This window comes from Mytilus edulis, chromosome 7 (genome assembly GCF_963676685.1).
Source record: "Mytilus edulis chromosome 7, xbMytEdul2.2, whole genome shotgun sequence".
Taxonomy (NCBI): domain Eukaryota; kingdom Metazoa; phylum Mollusca; class Bivalvia; order Mytilida; family Mytilidae; genus Mytilus; species Mytilus edulis.
In genome coordinates, this window is record NC_092350.1 from 87,251,794 (window position 1) to 87,277,583 (window position 25,790).

Here is a 25,790-nt window from a genome sequence, read left to right on the forward strand (position 1 = left end):
TATTAGATTCAGTATTTCCAATTTCAGATTCTTCCAAAAAGCACAAAACAAGCAAATTATCCCTGAATATATGAAGCTGCCATGTGTCCAACCTTTACACACTAAAACCAAAGAGCCAAATTTTGAAAAAAAAATCCCATGATCCTTTAAACAAAGCATTATGGGTATTTCTATTTACGCCATACCAACAGTTTTACGCCCGTAAGAAAATTTACGTCTTGCCTATTTCAATTTACGCCCGTAAGAAAACTTACGCCTTGCTTATTTCAATTTACGCCAGGTTAACTGCTTTTTTCTACGCCCGTAAGGACTACAAATTTACGTTTCCTGCTCCATTACGCTTGGATCTAGACACGTAACTACCACTTACGCCTGGTTTACGCCTTATTTCCAGGCGTAATACGCCTTATAATTTCGTACGGGAGACTTCGAAAACAGATTGTCCCATTTTACCGGAATTTTTTCAGAGAAGGAAGACCTTGACTTTCTATTAGTTTTGCTCCAACTGTTTTATGTTTGAGATACACATCAGATATTGTTTATTCTTGAGTTTTCTATGTTGTATTTTAAAATAAACTGTGTTGGATAATGTTTGCCTGGGTTGTTGATCATTCCAAAATAAATAAATAAGCATTTGGCAGAACCATCAATGATAACAGAAAAGGCAAATGAAGATTATTGCTTTGTTATCATTGACTTAACCACAACTTTAGGAATATCATTGTGACACAATTGGCACATGATAAAGACGCCTTGCAGAACAGAAAGATTAATAAAAGGAATAGCTGTAGTTTTCTTTAATGAGAATTTAACCCAACGTCTGGTGATATCTAACTATTACAATGCATTGTATATATTGATAAATAGCTGCTCAATGAGCACATGATATGCCCGTCGCTTTTTGAACAAATGAAGTTCTATAACTCCAGGATCCTCAATGTCATCATAAAATCATAAATTTATAAAAATAAACTGTAATCACAGAGTTATGTCTCACTTATTTGTTATTTTTATAATGCAAATTTTGAAATTAAAATAGCAAAACTTTAACATGGAACACCATGACTGCCTTATATGGAACGCCAACACTGTCTTGTTATGACCATTTTCATTATATGATGTGCATTTATCTTTATATGATGTTCACTTGTCATTATATGATGTGTAAACATCCTTATATGATGTGCAAACATCATTATATGATGTGCAGACATACTTATATGATGTGCAAACATACTTATATGATGTGCAAATGTACTTATATGATGTGCGAATGTACTTATATGATGTGCACACATTGTTATAGGATGTTCAAATGCACTTATTTTATGTGCAAATATCCTTATATGATGTGCAAATATACTTATAGCATGTGCAAATATACTTATATGATGTGTACATATCGTTATATGATTTGTACATATCATTATATGATGTGCAGTTACCATTATATTATGTGCAAATATCTTTATATGATGTGGTTGTGTCATTATATTATGTGCTTGTAATCTTATATGATGTGGTTTGGTTTACTTCATTATATGATGTCGAAACGTCATTATATGATGTGCTATCATCGTCGTTATGGTCAATGAACATGATTACGATTAGAATGATAACTGTCTACGTCATAACTGATTCCGATCTGCTTCTGTAAACTATAAACCCGGCTCAAATATGTGTCTATTGCTAGCGAGAGTGCAATTAATAAGAAAATGAGACAATGCATTTTAGCAAAATCAACAATTTCAAACATTTCAGAGGGAGATTAAGATCAATTAATGCAGGAGCTAATTGGAGAAATTTGCGGCTGTGCCGAAAATATGATAAAACAAACTTTAAGGCTCTTTATAGCTTGCTATTTGGGTTAAGCAAAGGCTACGTGTTGAAGGTCGACTTGTACTTTGACCTATGCTTGTTTACTCTTACAAATTATGACTTGAATGGAGAGTTTTCTCATTGGCTATCATACAGCATCTTCTTCTTTCTATTCATTGCAAAATACATCATTAAACTCACAGTCAGTCTTAAAAATATTTCACAACAATAGCTATAGAATTATCTACTCATGCATAATATGGCAAGATGGTTTGTTTTATAAAATATTATTGAATGATATAAATGGTAATAGTTATCAAAGGTACCAGGATTGTAATTTAGAACGCCGACGCGCGTTTCGTCTACATAAGACTCATCAGTGACGCTCATATCAAAGTATTTATAAAGCAAAGTAAGATGTGTAATGTAGTGTTACTCCTCCAAAATCATACAAAGTCGGAAATATTTGTGATATGACATATACATGAAGTATTTTGTACTTCCTTAATTTGTCTTTGAAACAATCTTTTTCCACAGAATAAGCAAAAATATCCAAATTTGGAGACCGCGTGCTTAGTCCTCGTACTGCCCGCGAAATGCGAAATGGTCAGGTTGGGTAATGTACACATTTTTGTATATATATATTGTTTATTTTCAACTTATTTTAATGGAGATTTTTTTAATTGCTAATATAATTCTGCAACTTGAGTATGTCAACAGATTTGGAGTGGCGTCAACAGTTTCTGAGATACATCGGTAATGTCAAGAAATTTTACGTATTTAATATGGTTATTTAGTTAACAGTGGAAAAAATCCACTGCAAATCACACTTTGCCACACTTTTTCAATTGAGGGTATTTGATATTTTTATTTTCCAACAGAGATGAATGGGGTTATGCCCGTCTTTTGCATTATGTTCCTCGTTTTCGCCTTTTTAAAGAAAAATAATTAAATGCATTAACCGTGTCCAAATCCTTACTGTGTCCACCTTATTACTGTGTCCACAATCTTTGTTTCAACACTTGCATCTTCTAGTAATTATAATTCGGAATACTTTGCTTGCTTCTGACAATGGTGTTCGACAAGGAGAAAACTTATCACCCCTTCTATTTTATTGTACTTTTGATTGACCTAAAACAAATCTTAGTGAGTTGAAATATTACAGGACTTAACAGAACAATACCAGAAGATCTGGAAAGAGAATTAGAAATATATCTTAATTTTTTCAATATATTGTGTCGAGTACTCGAAAACAAGTCCTGAAGCTGTGTTCATTCATAAAAAAAAAATATAAACACGTGCGTTTGTCCTCCTGACTAAATGCTTTTGAAATCTCTCTCTCTTGTTTTGTATATATTGTAAAGTTATTATTGTTATCTCTTTACTGATGTCATACATTGACTTTATGAGAATAAAAATATAAATTTAGAGGCCATAATTATACCGATATGGATGTTTGATTTGATTGATTGATTAATATTTAACACACTCTATAATGTCCGTATTAATAAATCGGTCACCAGTAAAAAATGAAAGCTACGTACGTAAGTAGAAATCTCTTTGGTAGCAATACATCGGAATATTAAAATAAATAAATAAGCAATAATTATGGTAATTTTCTTTCATTGGGGGTGGGGACGTCTGAGGAAACAGTGGATTTTTCTCGGTTTTTTTTCCATGTCTACACCTTGAAGAAGGAAAAGCGATCAATAAGTACCCCCCTTTTCCAAAGACCTACACATTTTAACGCCCCCTCTCCCTCTTTTCAAAAAAAAAAGCCACCACCTGACAACTAGAGGCTCTCAAGAGCCTGTGTCACTCACCTTGGTCTATGTGCATATTAAACAATGGACACAGATAAATTCATGACATAATTGTGTTTTGGTGATGGTGATGTGTCTGTAGATCTTATTTTACTGAACATTCTTATTGCTACAATTATCTCTATCTATAATGCACTTGGCCCAGTAATTACAGTGGAAAATAATTTCTAAAAAATTACAAAAATTTATGAAAAATGCTAAAAATGAACTATAAAGGGCAATAACTCCTTAAGGGGTCAATTAACTATTTTGGTCATGTAAACTTATTTGTCTTGTTTTGTTGAACATTATTGCTGTTTACAGGTTATCTCTATCTATAATAATATTCAAGATAATAACAAAAAACGGCAAAATTTCCTTAAAATTACCAATTCAGGGCAGTAACTCCTATGTTCTATTTTTAGCCATGGCAGCCATCTTGGTTGAATGGCCAGGTCATCGGACACATTTTTCAAACTAGATACCCCAAAGATGATTGTGGCCTAGTAGTTTCAGTGGAGATTTTGTAAAAGATTACTTAGATTTATGAAAAATGGTTAAAAATTGACTATAAAGGGTTATTACTCCTAAAGGGGTCAACTGACCATTTCGGTCATGTTGACTTATTTGTAAATCTAACTTTGCTGAACATTATTGATGTTTACAGTTTATCTCTATCTATAATAATATTCAAGATAATAACCAAAAACAGCAAAATTTCCTCAAAATTACCAACGGGTTGACTGATTCAACTGAAAATGTCAGGGCAGATAGATCTTGACCTGATTAACATTTTTAACACATGTCAGATTTCCTCAAAATGCTTTGGTTTTTGAGTTATAAGCCAAAAATTGGATTTTACCCCTATGTTCTATTTTTAGCCGTGGCGGCCATTTAAGCTGGTTGACCAGGTTACGTCACACATTTTTAAAACTAGATACCCCAAAGATGATTGTGGCCAAGTTTGGATTAAATTCCCAGTAGTTTCAGAGTAGAAGATTTTTGTAAAAGATTACTTTAATTTACGAAAAATGGTTAAAAAATGACTATAAAGGGCAATAACTCCTAAACGGGTCAACTGACCATTTTGGTTTTGTGACTTATTTGTTGATCTTACTTTGTTGAACATTATTGCTGTTTACAGTTTATCTCTATCTATAATAATATTCAAGATAATAACCAAAAACAGCATTTTTTTTTCAAAATTAACAATTCAGGGGCAGCAACCCAACAACCGATTGACCGATTCATCTGAAAATTTCAGGGCAGATAGATCTTGACCTGATAAACATTTTTATCCCCATGTCAGATTTCCTCAAAATGCTTTGGTTTTTGAGTTATAAGCCAAAAACTGCATTTTACCCCTATGTTCTATTTTTAGCCGTGGCGGCCATCTTGGTTGGTTGACCAGGTCACACCACACATTTTTGAAACTAGATACCCCAAAGATAATTGTGGCCAAGTTTGGAATAATTTGGCCCAGTAGTTTCTGAGGAGAAGATTTTTGTAAAAGATCATGGAGATTTACGAAAAATGGTTAAAAATTGACTATAAAGAGCAATAACTCCTAAACGGGTCAACTGACCATTTGGTCTTATTGACTTATTTGTAGATCTTACTTTGCTTAACATTATTGCTGTTTACAGTTTATCTCTATCTTTAATAACATTTAAGATAATAACCAAAAACAGCAAAATTTCCTCAAAATTACCAATTCAGGGGCAGCAACCCAACAACCGATTGACCGATTCATCTGAAAATTTCAGGGCAGATAGATCTTGACCTGGTAAACATATTTACTCCATATCAGATTTGCTCTAAATGCTTTGGTTTTTGAGTTATAAGCCAAAAACTGCATTTTACCCCTATGTTCTGTTTTTAGCCGTGGCGGCCATCTTGGTTGGTTGATAGGTCATGCCACACATTTTTTAAACTAGATACACCAATGATGATTGTGGCCAAGTTTGGTTTGATTTGGCCCAGTAGTTTTAGAGAAGAAGATTTTTGTAAAAGCTAACGCCGGACGACAAACGACAGACGACGGACGATGGACGTCGGACGCAAAGTGATGAGAAAAGCTCACTTGGCCCTTTGGGCCAGGTGAGCTAAAAATGGTATGACTGCCAATGAGACAACTCTCCATCCAAGTCACATTTTATAAAAGGAAACCACACAGCAAGCTATAAAGGGCCCCACATATTACAAGTGTAAAACCAAGGTTCTAATCTATGTAAAAACGAGAAACAAGAAATACTTATGAACCACATCAGCAAATGACAACTACTGAACATCAGATACCTGAATTAGGACAGTTGCAAACAAGCGCAGCGGTTTAACACGTTTTAATTGTACCAAAACTTCAATCTGATCTGATCTGAACCAAAAGTGTCACATCACAACATAGAAAAACATACTACAAAATATCAATAGAAATGACTTAACTCAATCAAGACATGTTAACACACGTGAACATACATTGGACGAATACATTTGATCTATGATACAATGCAACTACAAAATAAAAAAAAAACAAATGGATGAATAACTAAAGTAACAGTTATGAAATGTAAAACAATTTCAGAAAAAACCAAAATCCGTTTGTATTAGGTTTTGGATTTTCAAAATTTTGGCATCAACTATCACTGAAGAGACATTCGTTGCTGAAGAAATGCGATTCTGGAATTGCAATGGTTCAATTAATTTATTATTATTAATTGACTAGTTGCTTCACATATTTTTCTCTGTACTCATGGTACTCTGTACTCAAGGTACTTAAAGGAATAATGGGTATATATATAGTTCTTGACAACAACTTGCATCTTAAGCTTAGTAAAAATAAAATGAAATGTTAAATATATTTATTCTCACTATATAAAAAGTTACCTTTTGCTTTTTTGTCGTCAGCCTCATTGAGTTTTGTAACAACAAGATAAATTGCATCTGGTGACAAAAATGTTTGATGTGTGTGGTAAAATTCTTCATCTCCTGCAAAATCCCATAACAACAATGTGGCATACTCTTCTTTGTCATTTAAATCAACATTAGATTTAAGCATGGTTTCAATATCCTTTTTAGCTTCTTCTATTGATTGATTTGGCTGCTGATTGGTTACTGGAGGTTTAATTGTAGATTCAGTGGATACTTGAGGTTTAACTGTAGATTCACTGTATACTGGAGATATTTCAGACTGCCCCGATACTGTCTCTGATACCTTTGATTCTATGAGGGTGTTGTCCGTCACAGCTTCATGTGTTTCGTCTTCTACTGACTCTTCAATTGTTCCTTTGTATTGTTTCAATAGTCTTGCATGAATTTCAGCTTCTTCATTGGTTCCTATCATTAGAAAATTACAATCATATGGAAGAAATGTAGATAAATGTTCAGTAAGATCATATTATAAAATCAGCAATAAAAATACAACATTAAACTTTGTCCATCAATTTTTTTTTTCCAATCATTAATTCTAAAAATATACACATGGAGAGTTATCAAAATTGAAAAATGGGGTTTCTTTGGTTGGTTGGAATATTGAAATAGCAGTTTTTGGGGTTCAATGAAAACCCACAAAACTTGATGCATAAATTTCATATATAGATTCTGGGAGTTCCGAAATTAATACAGTTGACGTGGATTTAGTAGCTTATCCTGATCTCAAATGTGAAGACATTGATATAAAAAAGTGATATGATTGCCAGGCTATACACCAAAGGACGACCTTGTAAACAATTACAACTCACTGTTTGCTTTCAAAATTATATAAAAACCACACCGTCTGATTATAATGATTCAAGTTTAATTTTTTAATGCAATATTCTCATTCTTAATGGAGGCTTCTTATCAATTTTGGGGATATTAATTAAATATTATCATCAATAGTAGTTTGAAACTTTATTAAGCAAAATATTGACATTAAGATATATGACTTTTTTTTAAATTCATATATATACAGAGATAAATGTAGATATTAACTAGAGGCTCTAAAGAGCCTGTGTCGCTCACCTTGGTATATGTGAATTAAACAAAGGAAGCAGACAGTTCATGACAAAATTGTCTTTAGGTGATTGTGATGTGTTTGTACATCTTTGCTGCTTACAATTATCTCTATCTATAATGAACTTGTCCGTGTAGTTTCAGAGGAAAATGTAAGTAAACATTTACAAATTTTATGAAAATTGTTAAAAATTGATTATAAAGGACAATAACTTCTTAGGGGGTCAATAGACCATTTTGGTCATTTTGACTTATTTTTGAGTCTTAAAATGCTGTTCATTATTGCTGTTTACAGTTTAGCTCTATCTATAATAATATTCAAGATAATAACCCAAAACAGCAAAATATCCTTAAAATTACCAAATTAGGGGCAGCACTGTAACAACTAGCTGTACCATTCATATTAAAATTTCAGGGCAGATAGATCTCGACCAGATGAACAATTTTAACCCTTGTCAGATTTGCTCTGAATGCTTTGGTTTTTGAGTTATAAGCCAAAAACTGCATTTGACCCCTATGTTCTATTTTAACCGTAGCAGCCATCTTGGTTGGTTTGCCCAGTCACAAAACACAATTTTTAAACTAGATAGCCTAATAATGATTCTGGCTATGTTTGGTAAAATTTGACACAGTAGTTTCAGAGGAGAAGATTTTTGTAAAAGTTAACTAAGATTTACGAAAAATGGTTAAATATTGACTATAAAGGGCAATTACTCCTAAAGGGGTCAACTGACCATTATGATCCTGTTGACTTATTTGTAACTCTTACTTTGCTGAACATTTTTGCTATTTACAGTTTATCTCTATCCATAATAATATTCAAGATAATAACCAAAAACAGTAAAATTTCCTTGAAATTACCAATTCAGGGGCAGCAACCCAATAATGGGTTGTCTGATCATCTGACAATTTCAGGGCAGATAGATCTTGACCTGATAAACAATTTTACCTAGTCAGATTTGCTCTAAATGCTTTGGTTTTTGAGTTATAAGCCAAGAACTGCATTTTACCACTATGTTCTATTTTTAGCAATGACGGCCATCTTGGTTGGTTGTTCGGGTAAAGAAACACAAATTTTAAACTAGATACATAAATGATAATTGTGGCCAAGTTTATTTTAATTTGGCCAAGTAGTTTCTGAGGAGAAGATTTTTGTAAAGGATCATGGAGATTTACGAAAAATGGTAAAAAAATTGACTTTAAAGGGCAATAACTCCTAAAGGGGTCAACTGACCATTTCAATCATGTTGACTTATTTGTAAATCTGACTTTGCTGAACAGTATTGCTGTTTTCAGTTTATCTCCATCTATAATAATATTCAAAATAATCATGATAATAACCAAAAAACAGTAAAATTTCCTTAAAATTACTAATTCAGGGGCAGCAACCCAATAATGGGTTGTCTGATTCATCTGAAAATTTCAGGGCAGATAGATCTTGACCTGATAAACAATTTTACCCTTTGTCAGATTTCCTCAAAATGGATTGGTTTTTGAGTTATAAGCCAAAAACTGCATTTTACCCCTATGTTCTGTTTTTAGCCATGGCGGCCATCGTGGTTGGTTGGCCGCATTAAAAAACACAAATTTTAAACTAGACACATGAATGATGATTGTTGCCAAGTTTGGTTAAATTTGGCCCAGTAGTTTCAGAGGAGAAGATTTTTGTAAAAGTTAACGACGACGGATGACGACAGACGACGGACGACGGACGCCAAGTGATGAGAAAAGCTCACTTGACCTTTTAGGCCAGGTGAGCTAAAAATGGTTTAAACTGAAATACTGGATATTTGAGGATGCCGAGTGTATGGAAAGTATGTATGTAATTTTTCCATCGTGTATTTCATTTATTTATTTAGTCCAAATTGGTTTTAATTATATATATATATTACGATTTCTCACGTTTTTATTTTGTAGACGTACATATCATGAACAGTGTGCGTTTCATGCATATGGATCCAAATGAGGTGGACCTATTGTCTGGATAATAATGTTACAACAAAGGCATATTTTTCTTCTGTTCACATTTTCCAATACTGTGTAAAAGCTTATGCATTAATGGTAGAATTTTACTGTATGAAATATGCATTCCTACCATAAATGTCTCTTCATCTAATTAACTATTTAAGAAATTCTTGACCTGGATTCATCATATTCATTGAAATGTAGCCTTAATTGAATCTTTACCTGTGAGACTTCCCAATAATATTGCTGAAAAATAAGTGATTTAAACTAAAACCAGGTGCTCCTCAGGGCGCAGCTTTATACAACCCCAGTGGTTGAACCCTGAACAGTTAGGGCAAATTTGGTCACAATATTCAAGCTTGATTCTGTCTGAATTTGGATTGTGATCAAATTTTTGTCATAATATAGGTTTTTGTCACAAAATTAATGTGGTCAAAGATCTAATAAATCTTTTGCACAATACTGTGCAATTGAAGCTTTCTTCTTGAAACTTTTCAAAAATTCGAAATTTGAAAAATTTTGAAAAAAAAAGAAAGCCTTTCAAAAGATGGTAAACAAAAGATCCCCCCCCCCCCCAACTTTTTGAAACCCCCTTGGAGCAATAACCCTTAAATTCAATCCCCTGCTTTCCATTGCAGGTTTGAACCTTGTAGTACAATTTCAGAGAGTCCATACACTTGAACACAAGTTATTGTCATGATTGTTTGGGAACTAGAAACATGCTTCTTTTTTGCCCTTTTTTGGCCCCTAATTCCAACATATTTTGGGCAATTAATCCAAAACTTAATCTCAGCCTCCCCTTTGTTATATGGTACATTGTGGTACAATTTCAGAGAGATCCATACAATTACACACATAAGTTATTGTCTTGAAACTAGAACCAGATGCTCCGCAGGGCGTAGCTTTATACGACCGCAGAGGTTGAACCCTGAACGGTTGGGGCAAGTAAGGACACAACATTCAAGCTGGATTCCGCTCTAAATTTGGATTGTGATTAAACAGTTGACACAGCATAGGTTTCTGACCCAGAATGAATGTATTCAAATGAACTTAAAATTTTTGTTTTCTCTTTAATAGAGCAATTCACTATGCTGTTGAATATTAATCCTCTCAAAAAAATGTTTGAAGAAATTTTCTTTTTATTTATGAAATTTCAAATGAGAAAAATTTAACCCAATTTTTTATTCACATCCCCCTTTCCCTTATTCCAAAACTAATTTCAATTAAAATATTCTAATGGAGTTTGCAACAATTACTACTCATTTAAATACATGATGTAAAAAAACTGCTTGTTATCACTGAATGGTAAAGATTATTTAAATTTATCAGTTGGTAGTAAAAAGTGAATATACATTGTATATTGTATATAACAAAGATTTAAGTTGATTCTGGACAAAGAAAGATAACTCCAATTAAAAAAAATTCTTGCAGATATTTCTTGCTTACTATACTGGACAAAGAAAGATAACTCTTAATTAAAAAAAAATTTGCTATTTCACAATATTGTGAAATTAGATATTTCTTGCCATTGCACAATACTGTGCAATTGAAAAGACTTGCTATTGCACAATACTTAATATAATAATTTTAGATCCTGATTTGGACCAACTTGAAAACTTGGCCCATAATCAAAAATCTAAGTACATGTTTAGATTCAGCATATCAAAGAGGCCCAAGAATTTAATTTTTGTTAAAATCAAACTTAGTTTAATTTTGGACCCTTTGCACTTTAATTTAGACCAATTTTAAAACTGGACCAAAAATTAAGAATCTACATACACAGTTAGATTTGGCATATATATCAAAGAACCCCAATTATTCAATTTTTGATGAAATCAAACAATGTTTAATTTTGGACCTCGATTTGGGCCAACTTGAAAACTGGGCCAATAATCAAAAATCTAAGTACATTTTTAGATTCAGCATATCAAAGAACCCCAAGGTTTCAATTTTTGTTAAAATCAAACTAAGTTTAATTTTGGACCCTTTGGAACTTAATGTAGACCAATTTGAAAACGGGACCAAAAATTAAGAATCTACATACACAGTTAGATTCGGCATATTAAAGAACCCCAAGTATTCAATTTTGATGAAATCAAACAGTTTAATTTTGGACCCTTTGGGCCCCTTTTTCCTTAACTGTTGGGACCAAAACTTCCAAAATCAATACCAACCTTCCTTTTATAGTCATAAATCTTGTGTTTAAATTTCATAGATTTCTATTTACTTATACTAATGCTATGGTGCGAAAACCAAGAAAAAAGCTTATTGGGTCCCTTTTTGGCCCCTAATTCCTAAACTGTTGGGACCGAAACTCCCAAAATCAATACCAACCTTCCTTTTGTGGTCATAAACATTGTGTTTAAATTTCATTGATTTCTATTTACTTTAACTAAAGTTATTGTGCGAAAACCAAGAATAATGCTTATTTGGGCCCTTTTTTGGCCCCTAATTCCTAAACTATTGAAAATAAAACTCCCAAAATCAATCCCAACCTTCATTTTGTGGTTATAAACCTTGTGTCAAAATTTCATAGATTTCTATTAACTTAAACTAAAGTTATAGTGCGAAAACCAAGAAAATGCTTATTTGGGCCCTTTTTGGCCCCTAATTCCTAAAATGTTGGGACCAAAACTCCCAAAATCAATACCAGCCTTCCTTTTATGGTCATAAACCTTGTGTTAAAATTTCATAGATTTCTATTCTCTTTTACTAAAGTTAGAGTGCGAAAACTAAAAGTATTCGGACGACGACGATGACGACGACGACGACGACGCCAACGTGATAGCAATATACGACGAAAATTTTTTCAAAATTTGCGGTCGTATAAAAATGCTTGTTTCGACCCCTTTTTGGCCCTTAATTCCTAAACTTAGGCCCCATAACCCCTCAAATGGATACAAACCTTCTACTTGTGGTTTTAAACATTGTAGTATGATTTCAGAGCATTTGAAATACTTCTACACAAGTTATTATCCTAAAACTAGAAAAATGCTTGTTTTGGGCCTCTTTTGGGCCCCTTATTCCTAATCGGTTGGGACCATCATCCCCAAAATCAATCCCAACTTTCCTTTTGTGGTATTGAAGCTTCTGAAAAAATTTCAAGAAGATCTATTCACTTAAACTAAAGTTATTATCCGGAAGCCAATGTGTCTTCGGACGACCACAACGCAGACGACGACATCATACAAATTATACGATCCCACATTTTGTTTGGGGTCGTATTAAAACAAAATCGTTATAAACATTTTCCTATGAACAGGAAACAATATATGTTAAGCATACACATCATACCATCTAATTTATTCCACACGCCATCATCAGACATTGCCTTGCATTTTATTGTGCGGATTTCTATTCCATTTGTACTGGTAACATCTGTATTATCTTCACCAAACAATCTTTTAATCAATGAAGTCTTTCCAGCACCCTTTTTCCCAACAATTACTAAACGTATGTCTCTCTTTTTCTCAGATCCTGACTGAAGTAGTTTAAGGTACAATTCAACAGATCTTTTGTCTGTCATTAATTTTATTTCAGTTGGAACTTCATCTACAAAGTCAAAGATATGAAGTTTTTTTGGTGAAAAAGAACATTATCTTTCCCAATTGTATTATGATATAAGTGTTATAGTAAGCATATCTGTCATTTTTTGCAAATATAAAATATTTAGATGTTTTCAAATTAAGATGGTTAAACCAATAGTTAAGTGCTGTTTTAAACAGGTGATCATTTTTGGTATCTTTATGTGCCTCTTAAATGCCAAAATTTTAAAACGGTTTTCCATTTTACAGTGAAAATTTCAGGCAATTCATAATAATATATACAAAACTGCATTCCCAAATACACTTCATAATTTATAATCTTAAGCATGTTAAGGTGAAACACCACTTTTCATTTTATCCAATTAGTCTTTGTTAAATTTGCACTTTTAAAAAACAAATGTGCAAAATTTATCTTTGTTTCAAATAAACATGATAAAGAAATACTTAATTGGCATGCGTTAAGTTTTATCCTCTCCAGTACTAAAGACGAAATTTCAAATTACATTTCATTGCATATTAGAAAATAACCATCACTGGAAATTAACCAATAAAATGTTCACCTCTTTTTTACCCGTGTACAACATGTACAAGCTTTAGTAACCAATTGTGTACTTCAAGTTTCTAAAATATTCTATAGAAACACCAAATAACAAGAGGCTGTCACAACGACAGCAAACAGGATTTATTAGCATTTATTTGTGTCCTGGCAATATCACAAGAACCATTACTGATGATTGGTGAAAGTTAAAATTGTCAATATCAAATTTGACCTCTATTTTGTCACCAGTATCAACATATTAAAATTTGAAAAGCTTTGGTTGAATGGTTCATGAGAAAATGCACGGACACGACTGGAAACACCATTTTTCAATCTTTCAAGAACCATAACTCCTGAACGGTAAAAGTCAAAATGGTCATTATTGAACTTGACCTCCATTTTGTCACCAGTAACAACATATTAAAATTTGGGAAGCTTTGGTAGAACTGTTCATGCGTAAATGCACGGACACGACTGGAAACACCTATTTCAATCTTTCAAGAACCATAACTCCTGAACGGTAAAAGTCAAAATGGCCATTATTGAACTTGACCTTCATTTAGTTGTCAGTAACAACATATTAAAATTTTAAAAGCTTTGAATAAATGGTTCTTGAGTTAATGCACGGACAACATGTGATTGCCGCCCGCCCGACAGACCGCCCGACCGACCGCCCGCCTGCCGCCCGACCGCCGAGCATCCCCAATTTAATAACCGACATTTTTGTCACAAAAATCCGGTTAAAAATTAGAGGCATCATCGACATGTGTTATAAGAGATTTTGCTTTATAACTAGTGATAGTATCCATCTTAAATTTTCGGTGATTGATTCATTGGTTGATTGGTGTTTAACGCCAATTTCAACACTATTGTCATAGGGTGAAACTTGCACATTTATTTCTTATCTAAGATCAGTATTTAATTGCCCACATTAATTTTCTATGCTCAAGCGTGTTAAGAATTTGTAGATTTATTGTTTTCATGAACTTTAGGAGACTGTCTGATTGGCCGTTAAATTTATTGTATGATGCAGCTGTGTTTTAACTGTAATCGTTTTCTAATTAGAAGCCTTATAATGCATGTCTCTGTTTGTTTATATTCTGTCCTTTTACTTGTGATCTGGAGATAAATGACGATTTAACGTGTGAGAAAGTCATGAAAGTAGCCAGGGCCTTGGCAATAATAAAACTTAGTGAATGTTGAGATTCGACAGGATTGAAGATAGTTAGTGATTATAGATAGAGAATGGACGTGTCTTTATATTACATGTAACAATGTAATGTAATGAAAGTGTATATATGTGACCTTGTACATAATAAATATGTATGTATGAACCTGAGTTTTTAAAGCCAGTGCCTTAGAAGAGCTCCGTGACATTATGGTGGCTAGCAACGGGATTTATTTTGGATTTTAATTGAACATTTTGGACTATAACTGTGAAATTGGCAATATGCTACCAAAAGGACGACTAAGAAGAAATATATCGGAAGAGAGGAATGCAACAATAACTTTTTGGAAGAAAATATCAAAGATCTGAAAAAAATGAAAATGTTGGCAATGCAGAGAGGAAGAGGTGTTTTTGAAAAAAAATGAGAATAGTTTTATACACTTGAGTCTGTTGAGAAGACAAAGAAGAGGACGTTAATTTGAAAGAAATCTACGCGAATCAGACAGTAGGCCAATTTGCAACTTCTATATGAAAGTTGGACACATGGAGAGAATATTTGATGAAGAATTCTTCATATATGTCGAGAAACTAGAAGTTGCTTCCTTAAAAGGAGGGAAGGCAGCAGAAAACGAAATGAATCCTTAAGTTTTTGAATGTGGAAATTTCGGAAATTCGTCTATCGCGACGTCTGTTCTGAATGATGTGGAATTTACTACTGAATATAATTTTTTGGAAATTCGTCTGTCGCGACGTTTGTTCTGAATGAAACTTATGTCAGATGTTGTAAAGGAAAAGGAAATGAATCCTTCTAAAGTATGTGGAAATGAAAATTTGGAAATTCGGCTGTTGCGACATCTGTTCTGAATGAAGGTTATTTCAGATGATGAAAATAAAATGAGGAAATAGAAATTTTGGAAATTCGTCTGTTCTAAATGATGTGGAAATTAGTACTGAAAAGTCTTCTCTCGCCAAGGTTATTTCAGATGTTCTAATGTAAAATGGTACTACATGTTATGCAAATCCGAGAAGTTTTGTGTAGCCAAAATCAGAGGATGATGAGTAAATGTGAAAAGTGCCTAATGTTAGTTGATACGGAATCAACATTCAGTGTTTTGTTAAACAATGTATGTATGGTGATAATAATTGAAATCATTGGAAAACAAATGTTATTTTGTGTAACTATAATGTTAATGTAGCTAGAAATTGTTTGTATCCATGTATTATAGGATTAGATATTCTGTGTTAATTTTCATGCAACGTAGATTTAGGAAATAATTTTATTGTGTTAAATGAAAATATTTTATAAAAGTTGTTTGTGGTCATGGGGCTCCAAGACAGTTAAAAACTTTCGATCACGCCGTATGAAAGAAATTTGTAAAATTATAGAACAGCATACCATCCTGAAACAGATGGTTTATTGGAACGTTTAACGGAACATTAACCGCAATGTTATCAAATGGATGTTAGTGGACACTAGCTTGATTGGGACACGTTTATTACTTTTGGATTGATCACTTACTTCGTTGTACGAAAGTATACAAGAGACTCCGTTGTTCCGAACATTAATCAAATTGAAAATAGTGGCAATACAATGGTGAAATTTTAAGATACAATGCGATCACGAAATGAGTCTAAGAGGTTAGAAAAACATTATTTTGTACAGTTTGAGAATGGTGAGACCCAGTGGGTAAAAGAGGACGCTATTAAAGATTTTGCAATTATAAATGACTTTCATATTTCAAATGAGAACAATGCATAGACTGTGAATTTGTTTAAATGTGTTAAAAAAAAAGAAAAAATATAATATTGTGTATGTATATATATACCATGTATGAGTAAGAGTGTGTTGGTGTGTCGGGACGCCACAGCTAATTGGGGAGGTATGTCATAGGGTGAAACTTGCACATTTATTTCTTATCTAAGATCAGTATTTAATTGCCCACATTAATTTGCTATGCTCAAGCATGTTAAGTATTTGTAGATTTATTGTTTTCATGAACTTAATTCTCCTTAATAATGAATTACCTTCAACTAAAAATGTTACAGGCAAATTATAGGAGCTAGCCAAGGACATGTAGCAAGTCCTCAAATCTCACATATAGCCATATACCAACAAATAAATAAAATTCTAAATATCTTTCCACACAAAAACACAATATTATTTCATAAGCGTACGCGAGTGATGGATATATTTTATTTCAAGGTACTACGGGAGAAGTTAAACTTCTTTTCGAAATAGCAAACACAAACCACAACCTACTGCAATTTTCTTATGAAATTGACAAAGTTTGAAGTTTCTAGACTTAGAAACGTATAAAGGACAGAGATTTCAAAAAGAAAATATCTTAGATATTAAATGTTTCACAAAACCAACTGAAAAATTCCAATATCTACACCAAAATTCTAACCACGCTAAAAGCTGTTTTAAATCCTTTATTAAAGGTGAAGGAATAAGAATTCTTAGAAATACCTCTGATCCTGACAATTTTAATGAAAGAATACACAAATTTACAGAAAAAAATAAATACAAAGAGGTAACAAAATTGCTTTTGTAAATAAAATATTAAGAATTATTTCCCATACAGATCGAAGGTTTAAACAAATTAACAAACAAAGAAACAAGCATAAACAAAAACACAGATAACTATAATATATCTTTCATAACACAATACAATGCTAATGCGGAAAATTTACAAACCATTATAAGAAAACATTGGCATTTAATTCAAGACAACCCACAGTTCAAAAATCTCTTTGATAAAAAACCTACAATAGCATTCAAAAGAAACAGGAACATTGGGGAAATCGTTAAGACACACTTGAAATAAATCAATGTCTCCCAATATAAATTAATTAGACAGTTACACTAAAATCAAAGGAAGGGTGGGCTGACAATGACAAATACATATTGAAACGTATCTTAAACTCAATCTAAAAACCAAAACCAGTGATCCATATATACGATGATAAAACGAACAATAATAAATAAAAGGTACAATATTAAATAAAATGTACAAAATAATAAACAAATAAAGATTTAGAGAATAAAAAACAAAACGGACGACCTCTGAAGAGAGTTACCTGGAAAATAAATCAGAAAGAACTCGAAACATTGTACACGTAGCACATAATCAATGTAAGGTCGGAAATGTCATCCATACTATAAAAGGGTGCATATTGGATCAATATACCTATAATTTATACTAGTGTTATTAAAAGCTAGTTATTTTGAAACTGAGTAGCAAACGTCCTTAATCAAACCAAGAGTACTTTAAACTAGAGGCTCTAAAGAGCCTGTGCCGCTCACCTTGGTCTAGGTGAATATTAAACAAAGGAGGCAGATGGATTCATCACAAAATTGTGTTTTGATGATGGTGATGTGTTTGTTCATCTTACTTTACTGAACAATCTTGCTGCTTACAATTATCTCTATCTATAATGAACTTGGCCCAGTAGTTTCAGTGGAAAATTGTTAAAAATTGACTGTAAAGGACAATAACTCCTTAGGGGTCAATTGACCATTTCGGTCATATGTTCTATTTTTAGCCGTGGCAGCCATCTTGGTTGGATGGCCGGGTCACTGAACACATTTTTTAAACAAGATACCCAAAAGATAATTGTGGCCAAGTTTGGAATAATTTAGCCCACTAGTTACAGAGGAGAAGATTTTTGTAAAAGTTAACTAAGATTTACGAAAAATGGTTAAACATTGACTATAAAGGGCAATAACTCCTAAAGGGGTCAACTGACCATTTCGGTCACGTTGACTTATTTGTAAATCTTACTTTGTTGAACATTATTGCTGTTTACAGTTTCTCTCTATCTATAATAAAGTTTAAGATAATAACCAAAAACAACAAAATTTCCGTAAAATGACAAATTCAGGGGCAGCAACCCAACAACCTGTTGTGCGATTCATTTGGAAATTTTTTCAGGGCAAATAGATCTTGACCTGATGAACAATTTTACTGCTTGTCAGATTTGCTCTAAATGCTTTGGTTTTTGAGTTATAAGCCAAAAAATGCATTTTACCCCTATGTTTTATTTTTAGCCATGGCGGCCATCTTGGTTGGATGGCCGGGTCATCAGACACATTTTTTAAACTAGATACCCCAAAGATGATTGTGGCCAAGTTTGGATGAATTTGGCCCAGTAGTTTCAGAGGAGAAGATTTTTGTAAAAGATTACTAAGATTTACGAAAAAAGGTTAAAAATTTACTATATAGGGCAATAACTCCTAAAGGGGTCAACTGACCATTTCAATCATGTTGACTTATTTGTAAATCTGACTTTGCTGAACATTATTGCTGTTTACAGTTTATCTCTATCTATAATAAATTCAAGATAATAACCAAAAACAGTAAAATTTCATTAACATTACCAATTCAGGGGCAGCAACCCAACAACAGATTGTCCGATTCATCTGAAAATTCCAGGGCAGATAGATCGTTACCTGATTAACAATTTTACCCCCATGTCAGATTTGCTCCAAATGCTTTGGTTTTTGAGTTATAAGCCAACAACTGCATTTTACCCCTATGTTCTATTTTTAGCCATGGCGCCCATCTTGGTTGGTTGGCCGGGTCACCGGACACATTTTTTAAACTAGATCCCCTAATGATGATTGTGGCCAAGTTTGGTTTGATTTGGCCCAGTAGTTTCAGAGGAGAAGATTTTTGTAAAAGTTAACAACGACAGACGACGACGGACGCAAAGTGATGGGAAAAACTCACTTGGCCCTTCGGACCAGGTGAGCTAAAAAATGAGTTTATAGTGTTGCAGTATCATTAATATCTTTGTTATATTGACAACTGGACATTGCAATCTTGCATTTTTATCATTAATCAGAGGAATAAATCTTGAGTCATATAATTTAAATAGAACAATTAAATCTGGCAGATTCCAGGTAAGAAATGGAAATGTCTGTCAAAATGAATAAATAAATAAAAATAATAATTATTGTTATTTTAAAGATAATCTGTGAATGTTTTGATGAATAATGATGTTAGATGAAATTATAAAAATAATTTTTTGATATGATTGTTTCTGTTTAAAGTAGAAATTATTAAAACAAGTTGAAAAAATGCCAAAATTTTGACAGAATTAACTCCTATTTTTTTTTACACAATGTTTATGTATCGCAATGCTTTATGTTGACACTTGTATACATGTATTTACTGGTGTTGTCTAGTTATTCAAACATCCCTGTTCCCAAATCTGTTACTTTTTTTTAGTCAAAAACATCTGTGATATATATTTTTTTTCACTTTCAAATATCTTGCTTTATAGCTCAGTGTCTGTCAATAAATCTAATGTCAGGAACATTGCTATAAAAACTTTCAAAATCATTGTTGGTTCCAATATATGCCAGTTAAAACTGTAAATCATGCTGTGCATAAGAAAAACACATGTTGATTCTTTCATTTAACTTTAATCAAGCAATAGTTTAAACTTATATGTTTCCTACATAAGATCTGTGAACTTGTTTTCTTATGTCTGAAACATTTGAATGTGCTAACAGTTAAAGTTATTTGATCTGAGGTGAAATCTTGTTAGATGTTAAGCTGCAGTATTTTCCAGGAGTTTTAAAAATGACTTTCAACTAGGATTTGATTTCCAATGTCAGTCAAAAAAAACAAATATATATTGTCTGTCAAAATATCTTATGTATAAAAAATCTTATGTCAGAATCAAGTCTGTCAAAATCTTATGTCAGAAACTCAATTTGTCTGTCAAATCTTATGTCAGAAATAATAAAGTCTGTCAAATCTTATGTCAGAAATAATAAAGTCTGTATAATCTTATGTCAGAAAAAATAAAGTCTGTCAAATCTCATATCAGAAATAATAAAGTCTGTCAAATCTTATGTCAGAAACAATAAAGTCTGTCAAATCTTATGTCAGAAACAATAAAGTCTGTCAAATCTTATGTCAGAAACAATAAAGTCTGTCAAATCTTATGTCAGAACATAACATTTAAGGATTTGTTTATTTAAAAAGGATGATGCTCATAATTTTTTATGGGTCAAATTGTCTTTATCTTTATTAGTGAAGCATGTATTCATAAACAGAAGTTCATTGCTTATGATTTTTGCCTAACATGCTTATGGGAGTTGTTTCCCTTTCTTATATGGAATCTGCCATCTGCTTGTATGGTTGAAACTGTGAGACAAGCTAGACAGATTTTAAATCACCATCTTTTCATCAGCAGAACAACTGCAGGCCTAATGAAGCTAGTTTGTCGTCTCATTGTAAATATTTTATATATTTATACACCAAATAGTGTTCAAATTACATAGTTAGGCAAACTTTAATCTTATGTGTCATTGTTTTAATCTATGTCCTAACTAATCATTGATCAACATTGAGGTTGTAAGTTAGAATCCTGCACATGGAAGGTGCTCTCAACACTGATCTCAATTGACTAGGACTGTCAGTTTTCCTATCAAAGGTCGGCGGTTCTCTCTGGGTACTATTGCTTCCTACAACAATAAACTTTGACCACCAGGTGAATGGCACATAAGTGCTAAAAGTTGTGTTAAACACCAATCAATCAATACTTGTTTGTATAGTTTTTTTAAAACTTGATCTAAGGGTGCCTTCTTGAGAATAGTTATGCCAAAATGGAGACTATACAATCAACTTCAGTTACAATTGTCTTAGGATATTAATTAATTATTATAGTCTCATATCTTTCAAATGTATGTTAATGTTACATTTATACAATATATATATCATTAAGTAGTAACCTGAACTTCTATCAATCTGTTTAACAGCTTCTCTTGTTGTCCTTCCTGTTAATGCATCCAGTATATCATGTATACTAAAGTGAAGATGGTCTGAAATTATCAATAAATTCTTTATTAGATTCCTCACTTAAGTTTTATCTTCTAACATGTTGTACCTGCAAGATACCCTATAACTAGCTCTAACTTTTGAACGAAAATTGCCATGTATTCATCAATTAATCATAAGCTAAGTCTTCAAAAATAATTAAAGAGTTTGTTCAGGAGTTGAGCTGTGACACCACCTTCCAAGGTAAGGGGATAGCTGAGTGCTCATAAACATGTTTTACCCACCATATTTTATTTATACAAAAGTAGTGAGATTGTAATCCAGAACTTTGTAGTTTTGTTGTTCTTGGTCTGTCATTTATGTTTTTTATTGTTTTGTTCTTAATCTGGTCCTTAAAACTGTTTCGCATTTTTTCATGGTGGGGCTTTAAATATCTGAATATCAGGTGCAAGTTTTGCTCATGTGGAAGGCAATATGATGACCTACAGTTGCTTGGTTTTTCGCCTGTGGTGAATGGTTGTCTCATTGGCAATCATAACACATTTCTTTATGTTATTCAAATGGTGGAGCAAACAAGTCATTATAAGGCTTGGTATCAACACAAAAGGAGCTTGGGTTAATGGCTGTTAAGAAAAATGAAACAACAAATGTTATATAAAGATGGATTCAAACATGAAAAGATAGCAATCATCTATATAAAAATAAGGAGATGCTGCATGATTGCTGAAGATACAGCTACATGTATCCATCAAAGTCCAAATTTAGTATATGATGTTCTTTCTACCAATTGACATATCTGAACAATTTGCTCTATTAATTGATTGGTCTTTAATATTCGGAGGCCAACATGACTGATACAAGCATTATTTGAGATACAGTAAACAGTTTTCATATATCATTCTTCCCTTGGTTGACAAATATTCATTGATTTAGAGGGTAAAAATAGAGTTCAAACAGAGATAAAATGTTTCTCTGAAAATTTATCAATATCTATTTACTGTGGATTGATTTATATTCGTTGGATACCAATTTTCGTGGATTTCGTGGGAACAGGAGAACCACAGATATAAATGCTTAATGAATAACAAATTTTTGAAAGGAATGTATGCAGTCTTTACCAAAACCACGAAATTAAATATCCAAGGAATATGCATGTTTTCCTCAATCCACAAAAAATTGGTCCCCCAATAATAAATGAATCCAAAGTATCTCTTATCTTTCATGTCTTTGTCTTAATATTGGTGCTTTTTTCAACATGTTCAATAGATTTATAATTTACTATAGTGTCTTAAAAGTAGCATGTATACAAACCTGGTCTTCTTTGTCTCAGCAGCGTCAGGGCATCTCTTATTTGATCCTGTGTATATCCCATATCAAGAGATTGTTGTACAGCTGTTATTAATAAATCATCTGTCCAAGTATAAAAGACAGATTCAATACAGTTAGGGCCTGGGGTTAAATTATATAATAGAAGACTTTCTAATTCGATGCATTTCTGTCTATCTTTGGTTTTAGTGAACATCATTTGTTTGTTTAGGGGCATCACGTCTGTTGAGTGATTGGTTTGAAAAATATGATGCTATAATGCACAAATAATTCTGCAAATTGAATTCTCATAATTGAAAATCAGCAGCACTGTTATAAGGAAATTGCGATTAAGTACTTATGGAACAAACATTATTTCTAGTTTATCCTGCAAAATGACAATCACTATTATAAACCAGATGCTCTGCAGGGCGTAGCTTTATACGACCGCAGAGGTTGAACCCTGAACGGTTGGGGCAAGTATGGACACAACATTCAAGCTGGATTCCGCTCTAAATTTGGATTGTGATTAAATAGTTGACACAGCATAGGTTGCTGACACAGAATGAATGTATTCAAATGAACTTAAAATTTTTGTTTTCTCTTAGAGCAATTCACTATGCTGTTGAATATTAATCCTCTCAAAAAAATGTTTGAAGAAATTTTCTTTTTATTTATGAAATTTCAAATGAGAAAAATTGAACCCAATTTTTTAATCACATCCCCCTTTCCCTTATTCCAAAACTAATTTCAATTAAAATATTCTAATGGAGTTTGCAACAATTACTACTCATTTAAATATATCATAAAATATTAAGATGTAAAAAAACTGCTTGTTATCACTGAATGGTAAAGATTATTTAAATTTATCAGTTGGTAGTAAAAAGTGAATATACATTGTATATTGTATATAACAAAGATTTAAGTTGATTCTGGACAAAGAAAGATAACTCCAATTAAAAAAAATTATTGCAGATATTTCTTGCTTACTTTACTGGACAAAGAAAGATAACTCTTAATTAAAAAAAAATTTGCTATTTCACAATATTGTGAAATTAGATATTTCTTGCCATTGCACAATACTGTGCAATTGAAAAGACTTGCTATTGCACAATACTTAATATAATAATTTTAGATCCTGATTTGGACCAACTTGAAAACTGGGCCCATAATCAAAAATCTAAGTACATGTTTAGATTCAGCATATCAAAGAGGCCCAAGAATTTAATTTTTGTTAAAATCAAACTTAGTTTAATTTTGGACCCTTTGCACTTTAATTTAGACCAATTTTAAAACTGGACCAAAAATTAAGAATCTACATACACAGTTAGATTTGGCATATCAAAGAACCCCAATTATTCAATTTTTGATGAAATCAAACAATGTTTAATTTTGGACCTCGATTTGGGCCAACTTGAAAACTGGGCCAATAATCAAAAATCTAAGTACATTTTTAGATTCAGCATATCAAAGAACCCCAAGGTTTCAATTTTTGTTAAACTCAAACTAAGTTTAATTTTGGACCCTTTGGACCTTAATGTAGACCAATTTGAAAACGGGACCAAAAATTAAGAATCTACATACACAGTTAGATTCAGCATATTAAAGAACCCCAATTATTCAATTTTGATGAAATCAAACAAAGTTTAATTTTGGACCCTTTGGGCCCCTTTTTCCTTAACTGTTGGGACCAAAACTCCCAAAATCAATACCAACCTTCCTTTTATAGTCATAAACCTTGTGTTCAAATTTCATAGATTTCTATTTACTTATACAAACGCTATGGTGCGAAAACCAAGAAAAATGCTTATTTGGGTCCCTTTTTGGCCCCTAATTCCTACACTGTTGGGACCTAAACTCCCAAAATCAATACCAACCTTCCTTTTGTGGTCATAAACATTGTGTTTAAATTTCATTGATTTCTCTTTACTTTAACTAAAGTTATTGTACGAAAACCAAGAATAATGCTTATTTGGGCCCTTTTTTGGCCCCGAATTCCTAAACAGTTGAAACCAAAACTCCCAAAATCAATCCCAACCATTCTTTTGAGGTCATAAACCTTGTGTCAAAATTTCATAGATTTCTATTAACTTAAACTAAAGTTACAGTGCGAAAACCAAGAAAATGCTTATTTGGGCCCTTTTTGGCCCCTAATTCCTAAAATGTTAGGACCAAAACTCCCAAAATCAATACCAGCCTTCCTTTTATGGTCATAAACCTTGTATTAAAATTTCATAGATTTCTATTCACTTTTACTAAAGTTAGAGTGCGAAAACTAAAAGTATTCGGACGACGACGACGACGACGCCAACGTGATAGCAATATACGACGAAAATTTTTTCAAAATTTGCGGTCGTATAAAAACTTGATGAACATTAAAAGATCAGGGATACAGGCCATCCCCTCTATCTGGTGAATTTTTTCTTAAAGCACTCATGATTGATAAATTTTTTTCGGTGAAGGACATCACTCAAAAGTGGTATATTGTCACTTATTTACTGACACATTGTACAGGTCAAATATTTTGAAGGTAGAGTTATCTCCCTTTGTCATTCATATTTTTTTTAAAACTTATATTAGTATATAATGAACATCATATTTTCTTCAATTTCTCTTGACAGAGTGATTGATTGTCTGTCTTAAAAAGATGTATTTAATATCCACAAACGTATCTTCATTGTCTGTTACTTTTCAAATTACTGACTTTTTACTAGACTTCAGTTATCTCTGTGCACAGATTTTTTTTTTTTTTTTTCATGAGATTTTTTATCAGATTAAAAAATATGTTAGCATAACAGAACTAGAGGCTCTCAAGAGCCTGTGTCGCTCACCTGTTAATGTGTTTACTGATGTCGGCCATCTTCG

General features: G+C 32.5%; 2 protein-coding genes across 3 annotated transcripts in view; both read right to left on the minus strand.

Moving 5' to 3' along the window:
• Positions 1–25,790, minus strand: part of LOC139483476 (RUN domain-containing protein 1-like) — a 393,318-nt gene that overhangs the window by 274,584 nt on the left and 92,944 nt on the right. The gene's annotated exons all lie outside the window — the stretch shown is intronic.
• LOC139482710 (uncharacterized) overlaps positions 1–25,790 on the minus strand; it is a 384,200-nt gene that overhangs the window by 10,408 nt on the left and 348,002 nt on the right. For both annotated transcript variants that reach the window (XM_071266777.1, XM_071266776.1), the window contains exons 10-13: positions 22,932–23,030; positions 21,575–21,664; positions 12,870–13,127; positions 6,504–6,953 (exon numbers count right to left, since the gene is read on the minus strand). In XM_071266777.1, the coding sequence (XP_071122878.1) occupies positions 6,504–6,953; positions 12,870–13,127; positions 21,575–21,664; positions 22,932–23,030 (897 nt within the window). The remainder of the gene's footprint in view (positions 1–6,503; positions 6,954–12,869; positions 13,128–21,574; positions 21,665–22,931; positions 23,031–25,790) is intronic.